General features: G+C 44.6%; 1 protein-coding gene across 1 annotated transcript; it reads left to right on the top strand.

Moving 5' to 3' along the window:
- Positions 1-19877: 19877 nt before the first annotated feature.
- Positions 19878-27519, top strand: LOC121551656 (E3 SUMO-protein ligase CBX4). The gene is made up of 5 exons (XM_041864363.2): positions 19878-20136; positions 20236-20279; positions 21058-21123; positions 24096-24162; positions 25698-27519. The coding sequence occupies exons 1-5, from the start codon at positions 20068-20070 to the stop codon at positions 27132-27134; spliced, it is 1683 nt and encodes a 560-aa protein (XP_041720297.2). The 5' UTR covers positions 19878-20067; the 3' UTR covers positions 27135-27519.
- Positions 27520-27618: the final 99 nt, after the last annotated feature.

Genomic DNA, 27618 nt, shown 5'->3' with positions numbered 1-27618 from the left:
GGGAGAAGGTTTGTGGGCTGGAAAAGAAAGGGTGGAGAATAAGAGATGATTGTCATCAAATCCTTTAGAAATGGATTTGGGATGAGTTGGGTAGTGAGCTCCATAATAAACATTCTCATAGTTAGTTCAGTTCCACACCAACACATGCCTATCAAATTGTTTAGCTCAGTGAGACTGAGATATTAGTTCAATGAATACTCAAAGCGTTGATTATGTTGTGTATACTGTATTCAATGTATGCACTATCAACATGTAAATTGCATGATTCCACAAATTGTAAAATACACAAATCCTTTTTATACACACAGTGGTTATTCCCCACTTTCCTTCACACCTAAATACCTTTCCTCTCCTCAGTCTCACACAGACAGTTTTCATCAGTCTGCAGTGTGATCTGGGTCTTGTCTGGCAGTAGTTTTCATCAGTCTGCAGTATGATCTGGGTCTTGTTTGGCAGTAGTTATCATCAGTGCTGTGTGATCTGGGTCTTGTCTGGCAATAGTTTTCATCAGTCTGCAGTGTGATCTGGGTCTTGTCTGGCAATAGTTTTCATCAGTCTGCAGTGTGATCTGGGTCTTGTTTGGCAGTAGTTATCATCAGTGCTGTGTGATCTGGGTCTTGTCTGGCAATAGTTTTCATCAGTCTGCAGTGTGATCTGGGTCTTGTCTGGCAATAGTTTTAATCAGTCTGCAGTGTGATCTGGGTCTTGTCTGGTTGTAGTTTTCATCAGTCTGCAGTGTGATCTGGGTCTTGTTTGGCAGTAGTTTTCATCAGTCTGCAGTGCATCCTGGGTCTTGTCTGGCAGTAGTTTTCATCAGTCTGCAGTGTGTCCTGGGACTTGTCTGGCAATAGTTTTCATCAGTCTGCAGTGCGGTCGAGGTCTGGTCTGGAACATGTGTTCTCCTAATAGCTTTAATATAGCTGGAAATAAGAGCGGCAGAATCTAGAGTCATAGTCACATGACATTGAACACAGCTGAGGGTTTTATAAGCTGCTATAGAAAGTGTGCGTGTGCACGTGTGTTTCTGAGTGAGTGTGTGTATGTATATGCTGTTGATTGAATGTGAGTGGTGGCACCATGCAGGCAGCTTTTAACCTGAGCCTCAGCTTCATTAGGGCTGTCTCTGTTGCCATGGTTCTCTATTAAGGCACTGAGATTAAACACTGATTTGCATGTGAAAGAGGGAGGTGTGTGTGTGTGTGTGTGTGTGTGTGTGTAAAGGCACTTGTATGAGATTAAGTCAGTGGTTTGTGTTTGCTGGTGTGTGGGCTTGGGGGTAACATTACATTTGTATGAATGTGTGTAAGATGTGTGTGTGTGTTTTTTATTAGTGTGTGTATGACTGTGTGTGTGTGTGAGTGTCCAAAAGTATCCAAAAGTCTGCAATATCTTCTAGTTGTATCACCCCCTGTCAACTAACTCCATGCAACTATAGTGCTTGTTGTGCCAAAATATTGTAGTTGCCTTTACATTGGCCTTGGCCTGTGAGCTAGCTCTCTCTCTCTCTCTCTCTCTCTCTCTCTCTCTCTCTCTCTCTCTCTCTCTCTCTCTCTCTCTCTCTCTCTCTCTCTCTCTCTCTCTGGGTGTTTCATTAGCTGTTATCTGCTGTTATGGCTGTCAGTGTGGTTTCACTCTGTAGAGTAGCTGCAGCGTGCTGCTGTACCGGTAGACAGCTGGGCTTTTACATACTGTATGTAGGTTGACACTACATCTGCCTCTCTTGGTTTCCTATGAATATCCTGAGAGAGAAACATATTTAGGAACTTATTTTGTTTTGAATAGGGAACAAAATTACTATGTGAAGAAAAATAATTAGATGGCAAAAATGAGCGAGTACAGATGGTGTAATATGTTGTTGATGTTGAGTTTGTTGTTGAGAGATAGCCAAAATGATTCTGGGTGAACATAGTCACTGAGGCTAGTCACTAGAGTGATGAGTCATATCTCTCTCTCTCTCTCTCTCTCTCTCTCTCTCTCTCTCTCTCTCTCATATATATATTCAATTCAAAGGGCTTTATTGGCATGGGAAACATGTTTACATTGCCAAAGCAAGTGAAATAGATAATAAACAAAAGGGAAATAAAAAATGAACAGTAAACATTACACTATCTCTCTCTCCCTTCTCTCTATGTCTGCTTCTCTCTCTGTCTCCCCCTCCCTCCCCATCTCTCAGGAAGTTAATTAGAAACCAAAAAACAAGAAGTGAAATAAGGGATCTCTCGCTTTCGTTCTGACTCACCTTTCCACAACACTCAACCCAAAACATTCCTTATGTACATCCAGTCTACAACAACCCACACTGATTCTAGACTATATATTCATAACAGCACAACTCCTGCAGTGTCTATAAATTCATAATGATAATCCAGTCTCTGTTTATTCATGACAATAGAAACCGCTAGAGAGTCTGTATATTGTATATTCAAAATAACAAAACTCATACAGAGAGAGAGCGAGAGAATAAGCATGAATATTAATGCTGAGTACGGGGGAGGCTGAGGAGGCCACGGGGTGGAAAACCTTAACGCCTCCTCCAAATCCTCGGCAGATAAACTGAGGAGGAAAGAGATGATTACACGCATCGTTTTTCACAGGGCTCCCCAAATCTCATTTTCCGTAGTGTATTTTAATGGGCTCCTCTCTCGCAGTTCACCGTGTGTGTGTGTGCGTGTGTGTGCAACCTCTGCAAAGGATAGATACTCAGGGTGCCGCCTCCACCAGTGTTGTTATGAATTCCCACATCAAGTGAATTGTTTCATTCGTGGGGATTCAGGAGGGAAGTGGAACCTGTTGAGCCTGTGTTTTCACAGTTTTTAATGCTTGTCAAACCTTTGTCTTTGTAACGTGCCGTGCGGATCACCGTGTGTCATGGAAATGCAGCCTGAGGAAATACAAAGCTCCTGAAGCTAGATAAATGAGATTGGATACAGAATAACTAGGAGAGGAATCAAAGTCATTTCCCTCTGAAAGATCATGTGATTTATTACCATGTCTAGCAAAAATTATTTGGGTGTATTTATCAAATGCAGCATTATGGAAACATAATGTAAGAAGGAGCTCAATGCTGTATTAGACTGAGAAAGACACCTCAACATAACCAATCCTAACAGCTATATGTATATAAAAGATAAGGATACAAAATGTACAAGGTATCTTTGACTAGAACAGTTCTAGGAATGGCAGTGAGTAGGCTACTAGGTCATTGAAGAAAAACTGCTTCATGCACCTGCTGTGGTTACATGTGAAATGATAAGACCTATACACATGTGAAATGGTAAGACCTCTTTACTTTCAGAATTCCTAGTCCTTCTGAGATTCCGTTGCTCTGCTTTTTGCCTGAAATCTAAAGACTTCCTAATATGGATGTTCTACTGTTATCTGGTTTCCTCCTTATAGGGTTGATTTGTAATTCTGGAGACTCAGACTCAGACCCCAAACACACTCTAGGGAGTGTTTAATTACAAACTCATTCTGCATGTGTCCATCCATAATTCAATATTTCCAATAATTTAAGCTGTGATGAAATCAATAATGCCAATGCAACCTCACTCTGAGACGAGGTCATCTCTGTGTAGCTCAACAACAGTTTTATAACGTCGTTACTTTTTACGGCCTGCTATTTACCTGCTATTTACATTCCAATGACATGGTAATTTAGGTAATGACTTAATAATGACCTAATCATTCCTCTGTTGTCAGGAGCATAAACAAAATAACTATTTTCTACCAGAGAATTTCCCTGTGTTCAATTATATTTGGTAACTACCAATATTGCTTGTTATGCTTCTCAGTGCAACCTGGTAAACACCTGCTGAAAGAGGTTTGTAAAAAAATACAATATTTTTCATTCATTTTTAATGATGTGATTTCTGGGTGTCTCATGCAGTGGCTATGAAGTATTGAGGGACTAAAGCTGTTTATGTTCATCTTCAAACACTGCTTTTTTCCCTTCTTATCGGTTCCCTCAAATTCCCCACATGTTCCTGAAAGCAGTCTTCTTTTAAGTAGCTAGCGCTTTCGTGTCAAAGAGAAAGTAAGTGTACAGTAGGGAAGGGAGGGTCTGTGACACAGCCGTCAGGTTTTCTACTGTAAACTGTCTCTCAGGTTACCCAGGCTGTAAACAGTAGAGGCATGTGTATGTGGTGCTAAATGACCCATCTCTACTCAAACATGCCGTCTCTATGTCTGCCTCTCAATCTGCTGTCAACAGCAAGAGCTGACCATACAAGGAAAATATGCCTACGTGTGTGCGTGTGCGTGTGCGTGTGTGTGTGTGTGTGTGTGTGTGTGTGTGTGTGTGAGCGTGGTGTGTGTGTGTGAGCGTGGTGTGTGCGTGTGTGTGCAAGATTAAGGGTGTGTGTGTGAGAAGCACACTGTCAAGCAGGATTGGGGAGGGGAGGGTGTGAGTGTTGATTCTAAACTCTTAAGTGTTAGATTAACATCATACCTCCCACCCCCAACCTCTCTCACCCATCAAACTGACAAAGACCACAAATACACATAGAGGACAAGAAGGAGAAGAAACACAGTGTTGTGTGTGTGTGTGCGCCATCAGCTCCAATCTAAAATCTGCCCATGCATGAGTACAGCCAGCACAACAGCGAACATTGCAGTGTGTGTGAGTGAGTGTGTTTGCAGAGGTGTGAGGCACATCCTGTGGCTTGTGGCATTGAAGACAAGCAAAGGGCTGTGCCTTCTCACATTCACACCTGCACTGATCAAGGTGTTAGTGTGAGAGAGAAGAGACATGAATAACAGAACAACATCACTATGTGTAACATTTTCATGCGTCGTTCAACTCAACGTTTCTTTTTTAACGTTGCCAATAGCTTTGTCATGATCCTAGAGGAGTAACATTTCCTCCTCTCTCCATCTCTCTATCTGACCCATTTGTATTCAAATGACATTAGAGACAAAACCATTGAATCACATTGAAATTGCATCAGATATTTTTATCTCCTCTGCCCTTTTAAGATATGAAGAGCCTTTAATGACAATAATAATGGATTGGATTTATATAGACCATTCTACCAACTGAGGTACTCAAAGAACTTTGCATAGTAAGGGGGAAACTCCCCTTATCCACCACCAATGTGTGGCACCCACCGGGTGATGCATGTCAACCATTTTTTTGGTGCCAGAACGCTCACCAAACATCAGCTAGCATAGAATGAGCTCCAGGAACCAGGGGGCCTGGCCTAGGGAGCTACCCAGGAGAGGGCTCTCCAATGTAGGCACAGGGGAGACAATGAGAGGCGTTGTCTGACTGGCTGGGAGTGTATGTGGACAAGAGTGGAGAGATATGCAGGAACAATGGCACTGTTGCTGCAATCTGCAACATGCAGTACCTTCAGAAAGCATTCATCCCCCTTGACTTATTCCACATTTGTTATGTTACAGCTTGAATTCAAAATTGATAAAATATTATTTTTTTTCTCACCCATCTACACACAATACACCATAATGGCAAAGTGAAAACACGTTTTTAGATAATATCTCATTTACATAAGTATTCACACCTCTGAGTCAATACATGTTAGAATCAACTTTGGCAGCGATTACAGCTGTGAGTCTTTAAGAGCTTTGCACACCTGGATTGTACAATATTTGTACATTATTCTTTTTTTAATTCTTCAAGCTCTGTCAAGTTGGTTGTTGATCATTGCTAGACAGCCCTTTTCAAGTCTTGCCAGAAACAGACTGAACCAGGTATTCCTCTAGGATTTGCCTGTGCTTAGCTTATTCCATTTATTTTTATCCTAAAAAACTCCCATGTCGTCCTCTGTAGCTCAGCTGGTAGAGCACGGCGCTTGTAACGCCAAGGTAGTGGGTTTGATCCCCGGGACCACCCATACACAAAAAAATATATATTTATGCACACATGACTGTAAGTCGCTTTGGATAAAAGCGTCTGCTAAATGGCATATTATTTATTATATTGTATTATGTCCTTTAAAGTCACCATTGGCCTCATGGTGAAATCCCTGAGCGGTTTCCTTCCTCTCCGGCAACTGAGTTAGGAAGGACGCCTTTATCTTTGTAGTGACTGGGTGTATTGATCACCATCCAAAGTGTAATTCATAACTTCACCATGCTCAAAGGGATATTCAATGCTTCTTTTTATTTTACCCATCTACCAATAGGTGCCCTTCTTTGGGAGAAATTGGAAAACCTCCCTGGACTTTGATTTGATTTGTTAGGATCCCCATTAGCCGACGCCAATGGTTGAATCTGTGTTTGAAATTCACTGCTCAACCTTACAGATAATTGTATGTGTGGGGTACACAGATGAGGTAGTCATTCAAAAATCATGTTAAACACTATTATTGCACACAGTGAGTCCATGCAACTTATTGTGTGACTTGTTAAGCACATTTTTACTCCTTAACATATTTAGGCTTGCCATAACAAAGGGGTTGAATACTTATTGACTTACATTTACATTTTTAGTCATTTAGCAGACGCTCTTATCCAGAGCGACTTACAGTTAGTGAATACATATTTTTTTTTTATACTGGCCCCCCGTGGGAATCGAACCCACAACCTATCAACTGAGCTACATCCCTGCCGGCCATTCCCTCCCCTACCCTGGACGACGCTGGGCCAATTGTGCGCCGCCCCATGAGTCTCCCGGTCGCGGCCGGCTGCGACAGAGCCTGGATTCGAACCAGGATCTCTAGTGGCACAGTTAGCACTGCGATGCAGTGCCTTAGACCACTGCGCCACTCAGGACTTAAGACATTTCAGCTTTTCATTTTTAATGAATTTGTTTAAAAAAAATCTAAAAACAAAATTCCACTTTGACATTATGAGGTATTGTGTGTAGGCCAGTTACACAAAATATCAAGTTAATCTATTTTAAATTCAGGCTGTAACACAACAGCATGTGCAACAAGTCAAGGGGTGTGAATACATTCTGAAGGCACTGTACCTAAATCATCTAGTCATCTTCCATCTCCACCTTCCACCTCCCTAGCCTGGTCCTAGATCTGTTTGTGCTCTATAGCCAACTCCTATGGTTGTTGGCATGACACTTACCAAAGAAGTAGGAAAGACAGCACACACAGATATGGAACCAAGCTACCACCTCAGAGTGAGAGAAGAACAGGAAAATGTGACACAGGCTATCAGCTATGGTGGTAGAAATGATTAAACAGGATTTAGTGTGATTCCTTAACCCCTACACAAAGCAAAGGCCACGTCAGTGTGAGTGTGGTGACTGAATGGCTGGTGACTCACGCAAGGGTGTGTTGCTGCTGGTTGTTGTGTGAAAGATAGGAAGAGAGAGGAGACTGAGATCATGGAAAGGCTTCTGAGACGATCAATCAATTTTTCCTTCTATGTCATCCAGCATGGGTTCACGACCACTGTGGTAGGTCTACTGTTTTCTTTTTCTCTCCTCTCCTCTCCTCATTTTTCATGTTTTCATCTCTGCCTGTGCTATTCTGTTTCCCAGAATTAGTTACTGTTCTGTTCCTCTCCCATATTTCAGCCCCATCGGAAAATGCAGTGAAATCCATAAGTCATGGTAACAACCTGTTCCTCCTCCCTTCCCTTCGCCGGGCCCATGGAAATATCCCTGTCGGAACATGATGTCAGACGACTGCAAGCTGACAGGATTCTCGCATGCAGGCTTGTGCGTGCACATACATACATACATACACACGCGAGCGCAAACATACACACGTACACATTCCCAATCCAAACAAAACAGGAAACGCACTTCTACACACAGAAACTTCACTCTGTTCTGGAAAGAATGTTCCTGCTTTATACTGCATTTCTCCCTACAACATTCTGTATGTTCCGGCCAACAGAATGACCTCCAACATTCAAACCACCAACTATCCAACCAATTATACTTTGAATTATTTTTATTCTGTGATATCCAATTGGTAGTTACAGTCATGTCCCATCGCTGCAACTCCCGTACAGACACGGGAGAGGCGAAGGTCAAGAGCCATGCGTCCTCCGAAACACGACCCGCCAAGCTTCACTGCTTCTTGACACACTGCTCGCTTAACCCGGAAGCCAGCCTCACCAATGTGTTGGAGGAAACACCGTACAGCTGGCCACCGAAGTCAGCTTGCATGCGGCCGGCTTACAACAAGGAATCTCTAGAGTGCAATGGGACAAGGACACCCCGGCCGGCCAAACCCTCCCCTAACCCAGACGACGCTGGGCCAATTGTGTGCCGCCTCATGGGTCGCAGCCGGCTGCGAGACAGCCTGGGATTGAACCTGGGTGTGTAGTGACGCCTCTAGCACTGCGATGCAGTGCCTTCGACCGCTGCGCCCCTCTGGAGGCCCCAACCAATTTACTTACAGTGATAGGAGGTTGGTGCTCAGTAAAATAATAACCAAAATAAAAACATAAACCAGGCTATTAGATTAAAAACAGCAGTTTAAATATATATTTATTTATATTTTTTCTGTGTTTCCACTTCAATTCGGTCTCCCATCTTTTATCCAGCTGGGCTATTGATTTACCATTAAGTTGAATGGGGGAGAAAATCCATACCTCTCCCTTTAAATATCCATCACAGACAGACATGAGACATACAGTATGTCATATAGAAACAATATTGGAGACCTTGTGTGAGTCCCAAATTAAACCATATTCCCTATATAGTGCACTACATTTGACCAGGGCCCTGGTCCAAAGTAGTGCACTATAAAGGGAATGGGGTGCCATTTGGGGTGCACACCATTTGAGAGGCTTGAAATAACTAATGGAATCCTCCTATCCTGGTGAATACCCTCTGTCCTGCTCTAATATACAGTATTTATATCGAAAACACCCATAGCATCGTTATCAATTAAACACTTTCCTGAATAAGACCTTTACAGCTTAAAATGTATCAGCTTTTCATTGCTTACTGTGTAGTGCTTTCTTATTTCTGTGCAGCGGAGGCTGCTGAGGGGAGGACAGCTCATAATAATGGCTGGAATGAAGTCACTGGAATGGTAACCACCACATGGAAACCATGTATTTGATGTGTTTGATACCATTCCATCAACTTCATTCCAGCCATTATTATGAGCCTTCCTCCCCTCAGCAGCCTCCACTGTATCTGTGGTATGTTGTCTCTTTGTCTTGGGAAGCACATTATAAAGCAGGGTCTCTAATGTTGGTCAGCTGGTATATGGATGCCACTGGAAGGGTCTGCTAGGTGAAAGAGGGGACAGATTGACTGAGAGTGACACTTCACTATGGGCCATGACAGTGATTTCTTTCTCTTTTTTTTCTAATGCGTGTTACAAGGTATGTCAGGCTGATGAGTGGCTGAGACACACAGACACACACATGCATGTGCACACATAGGCACAAAAGCATGCACATACACACACACACACGGAGAGAGAGAGAGAGAGAGAGAGAGAGAGAGAGAGAGAGAGAGAGAGAGAGAGAGAGAGAGAGAGAGAGAGAGAGAGAGAGAGAGAGAGAGAGAGAGAGAGAGAGAGAGAGAGAGAGAGAGAGAGAGAGAGAGAGAGAGAGAGAGAGAGAGAGAGAGAGAGAGAGAGAGAGAGAGAGAGAGAGAGAGAGAGAGAGAGAGAGAGAGATGCCGTAGGACATCAGCCTCAGGTGTAGGTAAACATGAGAGGAGGAAAGTAGGAGGACGTACTGACACAGTAAATTTGTGTATTATGTGTGTGTGTGTGGATGTTTACGGTATAAGTACTGTATGTTTATGACACACGAGTCCCACAACGAGAGGGAGAGAGAGAGAAAAAGAGAGAAAACAAATCCATTCATCCATGTCTTTGTTTCTTGTGTGCCAATCCCAAAACGCAGTGGACTGCAAATTTCTAAATGATTGAAACAAAACGTCAGTCCTCCTACCCCAGCCCTACTGTCTCTATAGATTTAATACAAATCTCTAATCCGCATTGTGCTCTTTGCCCAAATAAGAAAGCCAGTCTTATCTCTGGACCATTCTTCTGAACTCCTCTTTGCTTTCCCAGAAGCCAATCAAAATCCAGTATGATATAAAAAAAAATCAGCAGGGCGGGAGCCAGAGTGACTGAATTTCCATATAGATAGGCCGGCACATTAAACTTGTCTGTCTGCCTCCTCTCTTCTCCCCTCCACCCTTCCTCTTATTACACTTGCTCTTTTCATCTACATCATCGACTTCTAACATCCAGCCGCTCTCGCTGTCTATTCTATCTGGCCAGACAGTTGATTGTTTTTGATCCGCCACTGACCTCTCATATCCACTATAGAGTAAACCAGGTTGTGATATATATACCCGCTGGTTTGTTGTGTTGACTTGGAGACACGGTGTGGGCTGCGCTTGATGTTGTTATTGTTGTATGTTAGAGGTCTCTTGGAAAGAGAGAGAGAGAGAGAGAGAGACTATTGTAAATTAAAATGCAATTAAAACAAGCAAAGGGGGAAGATGGAGGGGGAAGACAACAAGGATTATAAGCACTCAGCCAAAGACGACGGGCCTAGCTATGCCACTCATCATTAACATAATAGGAGCCAGGAAGAGGAAGTGAATCTGAAGAAAGAGCTCTGGTTACGGGATGTCAGCCTGCGACACTAATGAATGGACCCACTCCATGTTACAAGAACAAAGAGACAGTGGGCTGTAGTTCATAAAGATGAAACCACGTCTTAACGGTCAAACATACATTGCCTCACAACTGGCCTGGGAAACTGCATTTGCTACATAGGTATCACTGAGGGCAGTAGTCTGTATCTATTCATTCTATAGTTGTGTGTTATGCCTGTTCAGTCTCGGCTGTAGACTACAGCCCTGTAGAATCTAGAGATTGCAGCCCAGGCCAGCATAGCTCGATACAGTATTGACACGGCTGCTGCAGCGGATTCCACCACACACACCCTACTAGACCCCCCACCCCATCCCCGGGGAGCATGGCACTCTCTATCAGCCCCCCTCCCAGCTCTCCCTCACTCCCACCCACACACCCCCTGCACAGACTCCTGGGTGTGGGAGTAGAGGGGGGTCGCAGGAGGGGTGGAGGGGGGGGTGACTGAGCAAGCCCCACACGACGACAGGCAGGCAGGGAGGAAAGTGAGGCAGCCCACCCTCATAGAGAGCTCCTCTCCATGGACCAGCCGCCCACGACAACAATGGGCCTGACAAAGACACTGGAGGAGGAATTTCCACTCCCCTCCTGCATTAATACACACAGCCCATACAGCCTGATGCAGAGGCTGTAGGCTGCATTAAAGGTCGAATGTAGATGTTTTTCTCTAATATCAAATAATTTCTGGGTAACAATTAAGTTCCTTACTGTGATTGTTTTCAATTAAAATGGTCAAAAAGAAACACAAATAGCTTCTTAGCAAAGAGCAATTTCTCAAGCAAGAATTTTGCTTGGACTATCCGGGAGTGGTCTGAGTGGGGAGGGGGAAACTGAAAATTAACTGTTATTGGCAGAGAGGTTTGGAACTCGCTTTCTTATTTGTCTATTAACTAATTTACAGGCATCACTGTAACTCCATCCCACCAAAACAGCCGAAATTTCAGGAGGTCTTTTCAAACAGCTCTTACACAATTTCACAGTATCATTCCAACCTCATAGTGTGGAAATATATATAAAACACAGGAAAACCACGTTTTTGACTGCGCTGGGCCTTTAAAATCTTAGGCGCGCCAAGATTAATTGGATACTAATGGCTTTCATTTGTTAACATTATCATAATTGAACATATGTCAGAAACAAACCAAGATGAAGGGAGATAGCTGCATTAAAATCCCAATGCTAGGAGATTTAAAATGACCAGCTGTATTATCATATCATTACATTTACATCATTTAGCAGACGCTCTTATCTAGAGCGACTTACAAATTGGTACATTCACCTTATAGCCAGTGGGATAACCACTTTACAACTTTTTTTTTTTTTGGGGGGTTAGAAGGATTACTTTATCCTATCCCAGGTATTCCTTAAAGAGGTGTGGTTTCAAATGTCTCCGGAAGGTGGTGAGTGACTCCGCTGTCCTGGCGTCGTGAGGGAGCGTGTTCCACCATTGGGGTGCCAGAGCAGCGAACAGTTTTGACTGGGCTGAGCGGGAACTGTGCTTCCGCAGAGGTAGGGGAGCCAGCAGGCCAGAGGTGGATGAACGCAATGCCCTCGTTTGGGTGTAGGGACTGATCAGAGCCTGAAGGTACGGAGGTGCCGTTCCCCTTACAGCTCCGTAGGCAAGCACCATGGTCTTGTAGCAGATGCAAGCTTCAACTGGAAGCCAGTGGAGTGTGCGGAGGAGCGGGGTGACGTGAGAGAACTTGGGAAGGTTGAACACCAGACGGGCTGCGGCATTCTGGATGAGTTGTAGGGGTTTAATGGCACAGGCAGGGAGCCCAGCCAACAGCGAGTTGCAATAATCCAGACGGGAGATGACAAGTGCCTGGATTAGGACCTGTGCCGCTTCCTGTGTAAGGCAGGGTCGTACTCTCCGAATGTTGTAGAGCATGAACCTACAGGATCGGGTCACCGCCTTGATGTTAGCGGAGAACGACAGGGTGTTGTCCAGGGTCACGCCAAGGCTCTTCGCACTCTGGGAGGAGGACACAACGGAGTTGTCAACCGTGATAGCGAGATCATGGAACGGGCAGTCCTTCCCCGGGAGGAAGAGCAGCTCCGTCTTGCCAAGGTTCAGCTTGAGGTGGTGATCCGTCATCCATACTGATATGTCTGCCAGACATGCAGAGATGCGATTTGCCACCTGGTTATCAGAAGGGGGAAAGGAGAAGATTAGTTGTGTGTCGTCTGCGTAGCAATGATAGGAGAGGCCATGTGAGGATATGACAGAGCCAAGTGACTTGGTGTATAGCGAGAATAGGAGAGGGCCTAGAACTGAGCCCTGGGGGACACCAGTGGTGAGAGCACGTGGTGCGGAGACAGCTTCTCGCCACGCCACTTGGTAGGAGCGACCGGTCAGGTAGGACGCAATCCAAGAGTGAGCCGCGCCGGAGATGCCCAGCTCGGAGAGGGTGGAGAGGAGGATCTGATGGTTCACAGTATCAAAGGCAGCAGACAGGTCTAGAAGGACAAGAGCAGAGGAGAGAAAGTTAGCTTTAGCAGTGCGGAGAGCCTCCGTGACACAGAGAAGAGCAGTCTCAGTTGAATGACCAGTCTTGAAACCTGACTGGTTTGGATCAAGAAGGTCATTCTGAGAGAGATAGCAAGAGAGTTGGCTAAAGACGGCACGCTCAATAGTTTTGGAGAGAAAATAAATAAGGGATACTGGTCTGTAGTTGTTGACATCAGAGGGATTGAGTGTTGGTTTTTTGAGAAGGGGTGCAACTCTCGCTCTCTTGAAGACGGAAGGGACATAGCCAGCGGTCAAGGATGAGTTGATCAGCGAGGTGAGGTAAGGGAGAAGGTCACCGGAGATGGTCTGGAGAAGAGAGGAGGGGATAGGGTCAAGCGGGCAGGTTGTTGGGCGGCCGGCCGTCACAAGTCGCAAGATTTTATCTGGAGAGAGAGGGGAGAAAGAAGTCAAAGCATAGGGTAGGGCAGTGTGAGCAGGACCAGCAGTGTCATTTGACTTAACAAACAAGGATCGGATGTCGTCAACCTTCTTTTCAAAATGGTTGACGAAGTCATCCACAGTTAGGGGGGGAGGATTCAGCAGGGAGGAGAAGGTGGCAAAGAGCTTCCTAGGGTTAGAGGCAGATGCTTGGAATTTAGAGTGGTAGAAAGTGGCCTTAGCAGCAGAAACAGATGAAGAAAATGTAGAGAGGAGGGAGTGAAAAGATGCCAGGTCCGCAGGGAGTCTAGTTTTCCTCCATTTCCGCTCGGCTGCCCGGAGCCCTGTTCTGTGAGCTCGCAATGACTCATCATGCCACGGAGCTGGAGGGGAGGACCGAGCCGGCCGGGAGGATAGGGGACATAGAGAGTCAAAGGATGCAGAAAGGGAGGAGAGGAGGGTTGAGGAGACAGAATCAGGAGATTGGAGGGAGAAGGATTGAGCAGAGGGAAGAGATGATAGGATGGAAGAGGAGAGAGTAGCGGGAGAGAGAGAGCGAAGGTTGCAACGGCGCATTACCATCTGAGTAGGGGCAGAGTGAGTAGTGTTGGAGGAGAGCGAGAGAGAAAAGGATGCAAAGTAGTGGTCGGAGACATAGAGGGGAGTTGCAGTGAGATTAGTAGAAGAACAGCATCTAGTAAAGATGAAGTCAAGCGTATTGCCTGCCTTGTGAGTAGGGGGGGACGGTGAGAGGGTGAGGTCAAAATAGGAGAGGAGTGGAAAGAAGGAGGCAGAGAGAAATTAGTCAAAGGTAGACGTAGGGAGGTTGAAGTCCCCCAGAACTGTGAGGGGTGAGCCATCCTCAGGAAAGGAACTTATCAAGGCGTCAAGCTCATTGATGAACTCTCCAAGGGAACCTGGAGGGCGATAAATGACAAGGATGTTAAGCTTAAATGGGCTAGTGACTGTGACAGCATGGAATTCAAATGAGGAGATAGACAGATGGGTCAGGGGAAAAATAGAGAATGTCCACTTGGGAGAGATGAGGATTCCTGTGCCACCACCCCGCTGACCAGATGCTCTTGGGGTATGCGAGAACACATGGTCAGACGAGAGAGCAGTAGGAGTAGCAGTGTTTTCAGTGGTAATCCATGTTTCCGTCAGCGCCAAGAAGTCGAGGGACTGGAGGGTATCATAGGCTGAGATGAACTCTGCCTTGTTGGCAGCAGAACGGCAGTTCCAGAGGCTGCCTGAGACCTGGAACTCCACGTGGGTGGTGCGTGCAGGGACCACCAGGTTAGAGAGGCAGCAGCCACGTGGTGTGAGGCGTTTGTATAGCCTGTGCGGAGAGGAGAGAACAGGGATAGACAGAGGCATAGTTGACAGGCTACAGAAAATGGCTATTCTCTCTGTATCATTTGCAATGAATTCATATAGGTTTACTTGGCATGTTCTACTGTGACAGAATTTATCAAAAAGAATGCAGTGATTACAAGGCATTGATTATGCTTTTTTCCAAGCGTGCAAACAAAATCACATCCTTCCCCATAATAGAGATGCTAATTCAACAAGGCTTGGAATAAGCAAAACCGCATTGTTGAAAAACCAAGTAATTCAAGGTTGCCAGATATACAGCTTGAATAATCTCAAACGGCATTCTCATAGAGGGATAACGTCCCCTACTAATTGTGTGTCTCCCCCTCTCCCTGCCACATCAGCCTGGTTGATAGGGGGGCTTAATGACCGCCCACTGAGCTGTAGGGCCCTCTTAACATTTTTGTAATACCCCCCCCTCCTTCTACCCCTCTACCCCTCCACTCTGTCCCCTCATCCAATCCTCTTTTCTTCCATCTTTCTGAGAGGGATGAATCAGATGCTTGGCTGAGCAATGCAAGCATCCGCTGTGGTCCTGCTGCTGTTACTGCTGCTGCTGCCTCTCTCTCTCTCTCTCTCTCTCTCTTTCTCTCTCTCTCTTTCTCTCTCATATCTCTCTCTCTCTCTTTCTCTTTCTCTCTCATCTCTCTCTTTCTCTCTTTCTCTCTCTTTCTCTCTCATCTCTCTTTTTCTCTCCTCTTTCCCTCCTCCCATCCCTCCATTTCTAATCCTCTTCTCCTTCTCTTTTTGACATTCCCTGTCCCTCTCTTTACCCTCTTCACTCTCTCCTCTTTCTATTTTCTTCTCTCCCTCTTCTTCCCCACCATGCCCCGCCACCCAGATCTCTCCATTTCCCCAGTTGGTACTGTCTGGGCACGGCGAGTGCCAAGCCCTCTCTAAGCGGACACCATTTTGTGGGTTGGATGATTATACAGGCAGGCTGTGAGAGAGAGGCTAAGAGCGGGAGAGAGAGAGAGGCTCTGGGATGAGGCTGTGTAAAGGTCACAGTCTGGGATCTCACCCAGCATCTCTCTCCTCACCGCCTCATGACTCCCCACGGTGAGGGGAGCATAGATCACAGTTTAGCCTGACCCTGGGCCCTGCTGAACACACACAGATACACATACACTTGCACACAGGAACACATACACACACATATACACACACCTCTTTCTCTTTCTCGATCTCTTTTACTCTCTCACTTCCTGGAGATCTGCAGGCCTCTCTTGCCATCTGAGGTATATTGAAGGTCTACAACCCAGTGCAAATGTAGATAAGTAATAATGAAATGCAACATATGAGACTACAGCATTTGTGTATTCTATTAAGTATGTTCCTGCACAGAGGCTTAGCCCAGTATGATAAACAGTGGTAAACCATCAGTAATTTCATTAAATAGCACAGTGCTTCCACCATCCATTCTATGATAAATGAGCTACCCATGGGATGATGGAACAAAAGGCTTCTACATTCTAACCCAGGCCCATGTATGTGCATGCATATCTAACATTTGTTTTCTGTAACACCTTCACCAACATGCCAACAGGAGTTGCAATCCCCCATTTTGACCATCATATCTGATAGCTTAACAGTAGCAGAAATGTAGCAGAAATGTTTTACATTTTTAGAACATGTGCATTGCTCATTTGAAAAAATGTATTCTGTATTTTTGGCTCGGCTGTTGTGTCTATTTTACAGTTGCTTTACACTACAACAACTATGTATTTTGTGTCCCAGACTTGAGAAGTTAGTGTGAATAATATAACCTATTAATTGTGGGTAAAAATCGTCCACGGTTCTTACAAGATTGCATACTTTACCTGGTCACAAATAGACACAACTTATATAGACTTAGTCTATGAATGTATTTTATGGAGAAACTTTGAGATACACTGCGAGCAGCATTGCCACATTATACCTACCGTTTTACGCATAGGCCTATTCCGGCTGTAGAGAGTGCAATTATCTGTTTAAAAACTCTAATCAATTAAAGTTATATTTTTGTTCAATTGCTTCTTTCATAACTCGAACTGTGGCCTATAATTATTTTACAATGTTTAGATTCAACACGGCCAAATGCTCTCTATAAAATAAACCATGTGGTGCTATTGAAACACTGTCAGAAAGTTGGAATGGAAGGCCTACTATCTTCATTACACATCCAACAACATTAATTAGAAATTGTTGTATTTAGGCATCCTAATCCTTTATTAGTCGGAATGAACAATCGAAGTTGATTGCCTTTACCTAAAACTATTGGCACAGCTATTGACTAGAGATGCATCAGAGCCTGGAGCCAAACCAGTGAGTTTTTGCACCTGTGTGTTCAGAGATGGATATAATGGTCATATGGGTCGAGAACAACATTGGCTATAGGCCTACATGGCGGGAAACGTTGAATGTAATCAAGGTGTGAGAAAATCAATTAAAACAGTCTACTTGCAAATGTTCAACCACACCCAAATGATTACCAATTCTCGCAGGGTTGATAGGTTGGTTGATTTAGCCTATACCTGAATTCTCACAGCCTAGAGTAGTTTGTGAGTCTGGAATAGGGTTTATTAAATGGGGGGACATTTGTTTAACTTGAAAACAAAAACTATAAGATTAAACCATATCACTTAGTTTAAACAGACAAATGCCCTCTGAAACAAGAATGTATTATGCGCAATGCGTTTCTAAGCCTATTTTAATAGGATCGTTCGTTTCTGTTCAGTGGTGATTATACAAGGTTAGTGTGTAGACATTCTATGTGGTTGTGCTGAGTTGGATGTTTGTATCGACGTGAGAGGCAACACAAAAATGCACTTGCAACATTCCATCAAACTCTTATCGGGAAAAAGTCGGCAGCAGCATTACAGAATGGCTGCGTCAGGAGAAGCCAATGCAAAATGAATGCTCCATTCAATGTGTCATAAAATCATCCCTACTAACATGACTTCATGGAAGGGGAATGAATGCATGTAACCTACTACTATATACAATTTAACAGCCATTGAGAAATAACACCTCTAAATTATAGATATCGTCTTCACTCCACGGCTTCATGTTGCCTTCAGCCATGCATTTCGTTTCTAAAACGCTTAACTAATAAGACAGGAAATTCGCAAACGATAGGAATGCGTGAGCTCTACCTATGACATTTAATTATGGGCTGTATTGGCTCTATAGTCCCAGTTAAATTGTCTTTCGCTCCGAATGCTGTTGCTAAGGGAGCAGGGCGTATTCGCTCTCTGACCGCAGTTGAAGGGCAAATGAAAACCGTGAATATGATCTAAATCCGTCGTTTTAATGACCGCTTTTACGGCAGGCGGTATCAGGAAGTCGGCCAGTATGTATTTCGAGTGTGAAATATGGCTTTTAATTAGTACACCGTGTGATATTACGCTTGTTTCTATCCATTACCTTATAAGGAAGGGCAGCGCTGTATCGTGCCTGGTTGCAATAGGCTGGCGGTTGCCGCTCTATGGAAGATCGTGCATTAACCCTTGTTGTGCTGAATTATAGTTGAGAGGGAAGAGCTTTATGTGTCAGAATACTTCGTATTTTGGTGTTGATTTCTCGATTTACCCCTCGTCTAATCGTTTCGAGGTAGACCTGATCAAAATATATCACCATTGCGGCTGGTACACCAAATGCGCAATGGTGTTATCGGTCGTCTAATCAATCATTAATTTCCTACAAACGAGTAGCCTAAATATTAATGGCACAACTATTAAACGAAGTAGTACCCGACACAGCAGGGTAGCATATGAAGTTGCTTTACTATAGCTTGCATCTTTCTGGACATGCATTGAAATAGCCTATTGAAAGATTATTGAATTCAATTTTCAGAGAGCACATTTAGCCATATATGGCTAATATACGCCTAAAGTTGGCCAAAATATGGATTGCAGCAGCCGTCTGGTGTCTATCAATCTTCAAATGGCATTTGTGAACGCCCGGAGCATATGAAACTGGTTTCGGTGTAGAGTAGCCTAGTGCATGACCTAGATATTTGGTAACCTCATAACCAATAGGCTCTCCACATTTTCAAATACTTCATGCAGGCTACTGCATTGAATATGATCCTGAAAGTCAAAAGGTAAAGTCAATAGGCAGCTTATGGTCGTCGGTGAAGAACATGACGCATAGCCTAGCCTACGGGGGTCGCATTAAAACAATGCCACTGAATGCCGCTCTTCATTGAATCGTGCCATTTCCTTTAGGAAACCTTAAAATATTACACAATTTCCCTTTGAATAATGTAAGTTATTCAAAATTTTCAGCATCCACAACGACACGTTTTATATAATGCTGAAGGTTGACAAGTGTTGTCCCACTGACCAATTTCGGCTCTTAGGCTACATTATGAAAACGCTTTGATAACGTATTTTGATCAATTCATCTCGACTCCATTGCATAATGCATCTATTACATTTAGAGACACGGTCATCGTATCGACAGGCTCTTATGTGCCCAAAATTCGGAGAAGACTTTGCACCTGCGCCTTCTATTCTATTCTATTCTATTCGCAGCAAATTGATGATACAATTTGACAACTATAATTTTTTTGGGAAAATAGACTATAAAGCATCAATACCATGTTATGCACCTATGAAAAGTCCTAAACATGAAAAAAGAATTCAAACTAAAAATGTTGTATTTTCTTTTTCTAAATGGCGTTGGAAGATTCCAATCCAACATACTACATCTTGAGCTGATCGAATGAAACTGGTATAGGACACATCTTTTGTCAACAAGGGTATTGTTTGCCCGTGGATGTAAATTATACGGTAATGGTTTTATTATTTCCATAGCTGCATGTCTCTTGCAGTCCAACTCTGCTCCACACACACGGAGAGGGGACAAACCTCTGCCTTTCACCTCCCCCTCTTCGCTCTGACGTCATGTGCCTGGCTATTGCATGAAGTGTTCTTGCAGCCCCGCTAGTGTGGACTGTGGATATCTTTCTGCTTACTGCCTGCGAGGCAGGACCCTGCGAGAGAGAGTGTGTGTGTGTGTGTGTGTGTGAGAGAGAGAGAGAGAGAGAGAGAGAGAGAGAGAGAGAGAGAGAGAGAGAGAGAGAGAGAGAGAGAGAGAGAGAGAGAGAGAGAGGGGGAGCGAAAGAGAGGAGTGGAGGAGGGAATACAATTTGGTTTCTGATAACTGGAAAACTACCAAAGGAGAGAACGCACCGAGTGAACGAAGGCATCAACCGTTCTTATTTCGACGTTCGTTCGCTTCAAAAGGATTCAAGCCAGAATGGAGCTACCTGCCGCCGGAGAGCACGTCTTTGCGGTGGAGGGCATCGAAAAGAAGCGCATTCGGAAGGTAAAACTTCTCACCAATGCACATTTCAATAGCGTTGAGCTCAATTAGAATGTTATCGGTTTTCTCACCAAATCTCTCTCCTTCTCCATTCTCCTACAGGGCAAAATAGAATACCTGGTAAAGTGGAGAGGGTGGTCTCCCAAGTAAGTGTGAAACATTGAATTGCGCATATTATTTTAAATGCTCGGACACAATATAGTACCCATAGGTGGATTCTGCAGGCAGCAACCTATTTTGTTTTTCTACAAAAAAATCCTCGGTCGAAAGGCAGCAATGGGGACGCGCGCGCGCGCTGAAGAGAGATAGAGGGGAGTATAGAGAGCGAGAAATAGAGAGAGGGCGATACGGATGCCTTCACTAATTTATGCGAGGGAAGGGGGTAGGCACAGCCATGTAATCCCGTTTTAATTATTGCTGCACTGCCAGCAAATTTACGAGACAGTGGTGTTAAAATGGCCGACTGTAACTCGGTGCACAGTGCAAAGATTATTGGTTTTATACCGTTCGCGTTTGGATAGAGCAGGGACCCTACCCTGTATTTTGAATTGTGTACTGCTCTCTCTCTCTCTCTCTCTCTCTCTCTTGCGTAGACTACTTGAGACATACCCAGGGTTATTTGGGGTATTTGGCAGGCATGATCCGCATTTGTTTTGGAATGGGCTTCCCTTGCCAGACATAGTGAATCATCCCAGAGATGAACCCATTACTAGGCTATAACACATTTTTGGAACATGCTGGTGGATAGGCTACTTTACGCATGAAGACAATTGCAACGACATTGTAGGCTAGAGTCAAGAACAGAATGTAATTCATAACCCATAATATATTGAGAGACAACCTTAGCCTCTATATTGTAAAAGGGAATAGCCTATGTTGTTTTTCTCAACATGAATTACACATGTTTTTCTGTTCTTTCTACAGATACAACACATGGGAACCGGAGGAAAACATCCTTGACCCGCGCCTTCTCGTGGCGTTCCAAAACAGGTGAGAGTCTTTGGATATGGCCTAGCAGCCTCGAGTTGAGTCATGACCTTATATGGTCACGAGAGGAGGGGGGCGGTGGGTAGCAACGCATGTTATTCATACGCCACACAGCCTCCCATGGGGGATGTGTTTGAATGTTGGGAGAACTCCAAAGACACGCTTATGGATTGATTAGATACGCGCACGTGTGCATAGTTTTAGTATTAAATTCTGCATTCTGCATTTTAATAGCCTAGACTACCTCATGGCTTGTTGTCATGGTCTGGTCTCAAGGAGTCCATGCTTCGCTGCATGGCAGTTAATATAGGCTAGTCCAATGCAATGAACTGCTACATTTTCACAAAATAAACTGAGGAAGTTGTTGTAATTAGACATTCGGTGTGAGGTTGTCCATCAATAAACGATGTAAATATACGTATGAAGTCAATATCCTTCATTAGCAATATTCATATAGGCCTAATTTACGAGAGTACGGGCCTATTGTGTAGCCTATTACAATCAAAGACTTGGGCTGCTGTCAAAAGTGAGCAAGTCGTGCAGGTGCAGGAAATAACGGCGATGGGATGCTATTGTGAAGAAACTACGCATTTGCCCATATAGGCCTAGTAGTATTTTGGTGGTCTGGTCCCTGGGAGTCAATTCATGAATATATCATTGTGAAAGTCCATACAATGACAAAACCACTCTTGTGTAGTCCTAAACATGGGCTGATTTCAACAATTAGCCTTAAGATTCAGGCGACGAATGATTAGGACTATCGGTTGGCTACATTCAAACGCAATGGGATATTTTAAACCACATTTTATTTCATAACTATTGATCGGAATAATCTTTGTATTAGCTAAAAGCTTTGGAGTATTTACAATAGTTGATTATAAGCAAGGTTGCATAAAAGTATTATGTCTGTGCGAAAGCCTATAGGGCTTAAACAATTTTGCGCAGCAAATTCACAAATAGCCTACATCACATGCAATACTTGACCACGTATGTCGCAGTCATTTCACTCCAACAATGTATCACATGAGCATTGCGTGGTGCAGGCGGCTGGTCTCTCTCTCATCCACGGGATAACCTAGGCTACCCGCCCCATAGGCCACCACCACTCCGTGTTTCACGTCGGTGTGGGGACAGGGAGATACATAGAAGGCTGAAGGCCTAAAGGACGGGGGATGGGTATCACATTTATGGAAACCGTGATTGACATCCTCTGCTCTCCGCCATTTCCAGTGGGTGACCTCATATTCTCCAGTCCTCCGGCGGCCTTGTGTGTGTCTGGGCTGGACGGTCGGCCTCAGAGCGCTGCCTCTGCGCTGTGTGGGGAGGGAAGGCCTGTGTGTTCGGCTCGCTCTGCTCTCGTCCCGGGGGATGGGGGAGGGGAATCGACATGGGAGGTTGCAATTGCCAAATCTTCTGTAAATGGAGGTTGCCCCGCTGGACGTCTCCGGTGTAAAATCACACCACGTTATTGCTTTATGATGCAGAAAGTTCACGGGGACAGGCCGTGTCACCACGAGTTTGCTCAGTGTTTTGCTTACACACTCACTTGTCTCCTGAGTGGCGCAGTGGTCTAAGGCACTGCATCGCAGTGCTAACTGTGTCACTAGAGATCCTGGTTCGAATCCAGGCTCTGTCGCAGCCGGCCGCGAACGGGAGACTCATGGGCGGCGCACAATTGGCCCAGCGTCGTCCAGGGTAGGGGAGGGAATGGCCGGCAGGGATGTAGCTCAGTTTATAGAGCATGGCGTTTGCAACGCCAGGGTTGTGGGTTCGATTCCCACAGGGGGCCAGTATAAAAAAAAAATATGTAAGTCGCTCTGGATAAGAGCGTCTGCTAAATGACTAAAATGTAAATGTATACTGTAGCATAGTATGCCTACTACATTAATGCTGTGTGTTAGCCACATGCGCTAATACGCAGCAGTGTGGGTGCGTCGAGTCCAGCTGCCACTGGGCTAGTGGGTTATATTTACGAGCATGTTATGACTCAAGGCCTCAACTAGGGAGCAATTATTTCATATGGATATGACTGTGCATATGATCACCACAGAAGAATAACGTCCTGCACACCTCTCTCCTTCGAGAGTTTTGTAAACCCAAACAAATATAATGTTATTCTTGGTAGGCTATAGTTCTCTGGAATGTAGTTATTCATTCATTTATTCAGTGAGTGTAATTTACTCGGGAATACAACCCAATATATTCAAATGTACATAGTTAATAATCGACTATTGTGTTCACCTAATCTTTATGCAGGCTAGATGCTGTTGTGTTGCAGTTATTTCATTTTCAGTAAACCCTACTTCAACCTTGTATTTATTCAATTTCATGCACACCTTGTCACCTAATCTTTATGCAGGGTAGATGCTGTTATGTTGCAGTTATTTCATTTTCAGTAAACCCCACTTCAACCTTGTATTTATTCAATTTCATACACACCTTGTGACCCTAATTAGGATTTGACTGTGACAGAACTATAGGGAGGTGTAAGGACTGGCGGTGGGAGAGGATGTGGAAGAGAGAGGGGGAGATTCTTCCCCTGCTGTAGAACTAATTGAATTCCTTCATTATAATGAGAATATGGAATGATGGGCATATTACTATGGAGAGAGTTATGTAAATACAGACAGACCAGAATGCTTTGCAGCAGGTCACACTCGGGTCTTCATTAGCCTTCAAAATCAAAATTCCACTTTCAACCTTGAAGAGATCCAAATGCATTTAATTTCGGTTTTTGAAAAATTAATTGGTCTAGAGATGCTACGGAATTAGTAATAAGACCAATAGAGGGATATATTTGCAAACTGTGTTTTGTTTGTGCACATGTCTGTCAATATGTGCAGTTCATTAATATGTTGTAAAGCTACCAGTATGCCAATATGTAAAAAAACAAAAACAATGATGACACAAGATTACGTTTCATGCCAACATCCACTCTCATGGTAAATCTATGTTTTTTTCATTATCTTTGACAGAGAGAGACAGGAACAGTTGATGGGATATCGTAAACGTGGACCAAAACCAAAACATCTCTTAGTCCAGGTAACTATCATCATCCCCGCCTTATTGTCCATATTGTTTTTATGTTTAATAGTTCCATTTGTTTCAAAAGAACAGGATTTTCAGTCAGGGATCCCCATTCTGTTGGCATGCCACTGAACTACAGTTGGATGCCACTGAACTGCAGAAAGAGCGAGACTGAGAGAACAGTAGTTCCTGTGACACACCAGTGTCAGGTGTTTTGGAGATCCCTGTCATTATAGCTGTGGTTATTTTTTGTAGATTTGCATTAGGAGAGAGAGAGGTATGGGGTCCTCCAGCTGGTCTGGCCTACACACTCATCATGAAACCCAGTTTGTTGCCTCAGGCTCTGGAAGTATTGCTTGAGCGCATTCATTTTATTTTATGCTAATGGGACCGTGCAAATGGCTGTTTCCCTTTTAAGATTTTTCAATTGTTATTTTCTCTTCCCCAAATGAATAACCATGTTGCCTATGGGAAATTTGGTATGCCATTCCATTTTCACGTTCGCAATTTGTTAGCTATAAAATTAGCCTTTTCCAGAATTATTCAAAGCAAAAGTGAAAGAATAACAGAACACAGTTCACAGTTCCCTGAGGTTGAGGTTGAGGATTTTGTATGAACACACTTGGAGCCAGATTTAATTACAAACGGCTAGTGATTTAGAGCCACTGCGTTTATTACTACGAATTATCAAGCCTTTAAAGACCCACTCCATAATTTGAAAAAAAATAAAAATCGCAGCCTTGCCACTTAGTTTGCTACAAAGCTGACGGATAAGGCTGGAGAAATGTAACCACTCTCAAGTTCATAGATGGAGCTATGGAAGCAAGGATTGACAATCCTCAAAAATGTCTGTAAAAAGTGGGCCTTTAAGAGACACACCACGTTGCTACAACCACACATGGTTTGACATCAAGGATCAAGCGTGACATGTCTAGTGGCACCTAAGTGACCCTGAGGTCACAGACATAGTGTCTTCCGGCCCTTTCTGAAATAGCATTCTCGTGGCCTGGGGGGGTCATGCATGGGAAGTGGAGAGGGAAGGAGGGGGGAGGGATCAGAGAAGATGGAGGAAGGAATCCCAGGAGGAGAGCACTGACTGGATGCTCTCCTCACACAAAGTTATAGATTGGTTGTCTGTGTCCTTTATGCCAGGGTAGCCAAGGACTAGAATGTCTTAATGGAATGTGCCGATAACATCTGAATCCCAATGTACAAATGTAGCCATTAGCCAAGGCCTGTGTGTTGCATTTAGGCCTACAGTATGTGGATAATTTATGCAATGATATTGTATTCTTGTGCTCCGACAATGTCTTTGAATTGCCCTTGAGGGGATTGATAATGTCCTATTGAATTGGATTGGATTGCTGGCTACGGCTGAGGACTAGTTATGAGAAGCAACACAGCATAAATGTAGACTTATGGTAAATTCCTGCTTGTTGTCTTTTGCCATTTCTATTTCCCTCGTGAGTTAAACCCCAACATTAAAAGATGAAAGGAGTGCTTTCATTTTTCCAGAATAATAACCTTCCAGTGTCTTCCAACTTTTTCAGCTTCCCTCGTTTGCACGAAGATCCAGCATCCCTGCCGGATTCGAGGAGACGTCTCCGGAGGCCGAGAACCACCTCAGGTCAGACCCGATCCAGATGCACCGCTCCCAGCCCCAACAGTACCAGCTGAACAGCAAGAAGCACCACCAGTACCAGCCCAGCAAACAGGAAGTCCCAGCGGACCAGCTAGGCAACGGGAAGAAGAAGTTATTCTATCAGCTCAATAGCAAGAAACACCACCACTACCAGCCTGACCCCAATATGTACAACACCCAATCCGCCAGGCCCAAAGAGGTGGCCAAAGGTCAGGAACCCAGTCCGCCCACCAATCCCAACCCTGGGTGGAACCTGCCACCGGCTCTGCAGCAGAAATGGGTTCGCGACAAAAACACGGGCTGCCTGAGCAAAGTCAAAGACATGACGATGGTGGAGATGATGAAACCAGCGGTGCGCGTCAACGAGGCTGAGAGCGAATGTGCACTGAAGCCCAGCCCAAAGGAGGCAGCCCTACCCAGCACCGTCAGCAGCAAGATGAAGATAATCAAGAACAAGAACAAGAATGGACGCATCGTCATCGTCATGAGCAAGTACATGGACGGCAACAAGGCTGGGGCCGCCAAGGGTAAACACTCTTCAGACTTGACTGGAGAAGAGAAACCTCAGCACGCCAAGCAGTCAGACAGGACCAAGGTACAGGGGACCACCAATGTCCCTAAAGAGATCTGTAATGCCAGTTCCCCTCCGGCCGCTGAGCATCCCAAGAAACGCTCTCCAGAAGACGGACATTTCTGCAAACCATCGCCCAGCACGGCTGAGGAATACAACACAGAGGTTGCGAGGGGCCAGGCGGACTTACCGGATGATCACCCCCTACAGCTAACCACCAACCCAACCCCTTCCCCCTGGGCGATGGGTACTAGCCTCCCCGCCCCTAGCCCTATGGACCAGATCCGGACACTCCCCACCCCAAATAACGACCGCAAGCGCAAGCTCTCCCAACCCGAGGAGGACAGGGGCACGTGTAAAACGTTTCTGAGCTCCAGGAGCATCAGTGTCCCCAGTGCTGTGCCCACTCCGCCCCAGGACAAACCCATGGACCTCCACCTCATTGTCCCCCGCTGGAGCAGCAGTAGCGGGTATGGATATGAGATTACGGACACCAGCACCAGTCAGGAAGAACCTATGGATCTTAGCTGTTCTAGAACCAGAAAGCAACCTGAACCTGAGCCAGTGCCAGAGCCAGAACCGGAGCCTAAGGACCCAACTCCAGTGGTACAGGAGTCAGAGACAACAACAACGACAACAACAACAGCAACAACAACAGAGGAGGCTGAAGAGGAGCCTGTCTTAAAGTTCTCTCCTTTTATGGGAAACATTGTCATCACTGACATCACCACGAACTGTCTCACGGTCACTTTTAAGGAATACGTTTCTGTTTAACAGTCGCTGAACCAATCGAAACGCAGGACTACTGATTTGACGGCCTTTTAAATATGTGCATATGTAAAAAGAAAGTGAAGATTTGTACATATGGAGATATATAATTTATCATTCAAAATCAATACGTTTCTTATGATGTTTTATACTGCAACTCTTCTGTGATGTGGTAGCCAAGAAAGTGCCCTCATGGATTTCAGTGACTGCATTCAGGTGGATGTAAATTACTAATGAAATGTCCATTATGAAATATCAAGTCACATAGAATAGCTTTTGCTGTTGTAGCTTGATGGTATATACCAAACTTATACACTATTAGAAAAAAGGGTTCCAAAAGGGTTCTTTGGCTGTCCCCATTTGAGAACCCTTTCTGGTTCCAAGTAGAACCCTTTTGTGTTCCATGTAGAACCCTCTGTGGAAAGGGTTCTACATGGAACCCAAAAGGGTTCTACCTAGTACCAAAAAGAGTTCTACAAAGTGTTATCCT

This window comes from Coregonus clupeaformis, chromosome 35, assembly GCF_020615455.1.
Source record: "Coregonus clupeaformis isolate EN_2021a chromosome 35, ASM2061545v1, whole genome shotgun sequence".
Taxonomy (NCBI): Eukaryota; Metazoa; Chordata; class Actinopteri; order Salmoniformes; family Salmonidae; genus Coregonus; species Coregonus clupeaformis.
Note: the sequence above shows the minus strand (reverse complement) of the source record. Positions and strands in the feature narration are given on the sequence as shown.

What these genes read in the sequence shown, in the direction of transcription:
- LOC121551656 (XM_041864363.2), top strand. Translation starts at nt 20,068, where the DNA reads ATGGAGCTACCTGCCGCCGGAGAGCACGTCTTTGCGGTGGAGGGCATC. An exon ending in TGGAGAGGGTGGTCTCCCAA is followed by an intron (nt 20,280 to 21,057) that starts GTAAGTGTGAAA and finishes TTCTTTCTACAG; the next exon opens with ATACAACACATGGGAACCGG. An exon ending in CTCGTGGCGTTCCAAAACAG is followed by an intron (nt 21,124 to 24,095) that starts GTGAGAGTCTTT and finishes TATCTTTGACAG; the next exon opens with AGAGAGACAGGAACAGTTGA.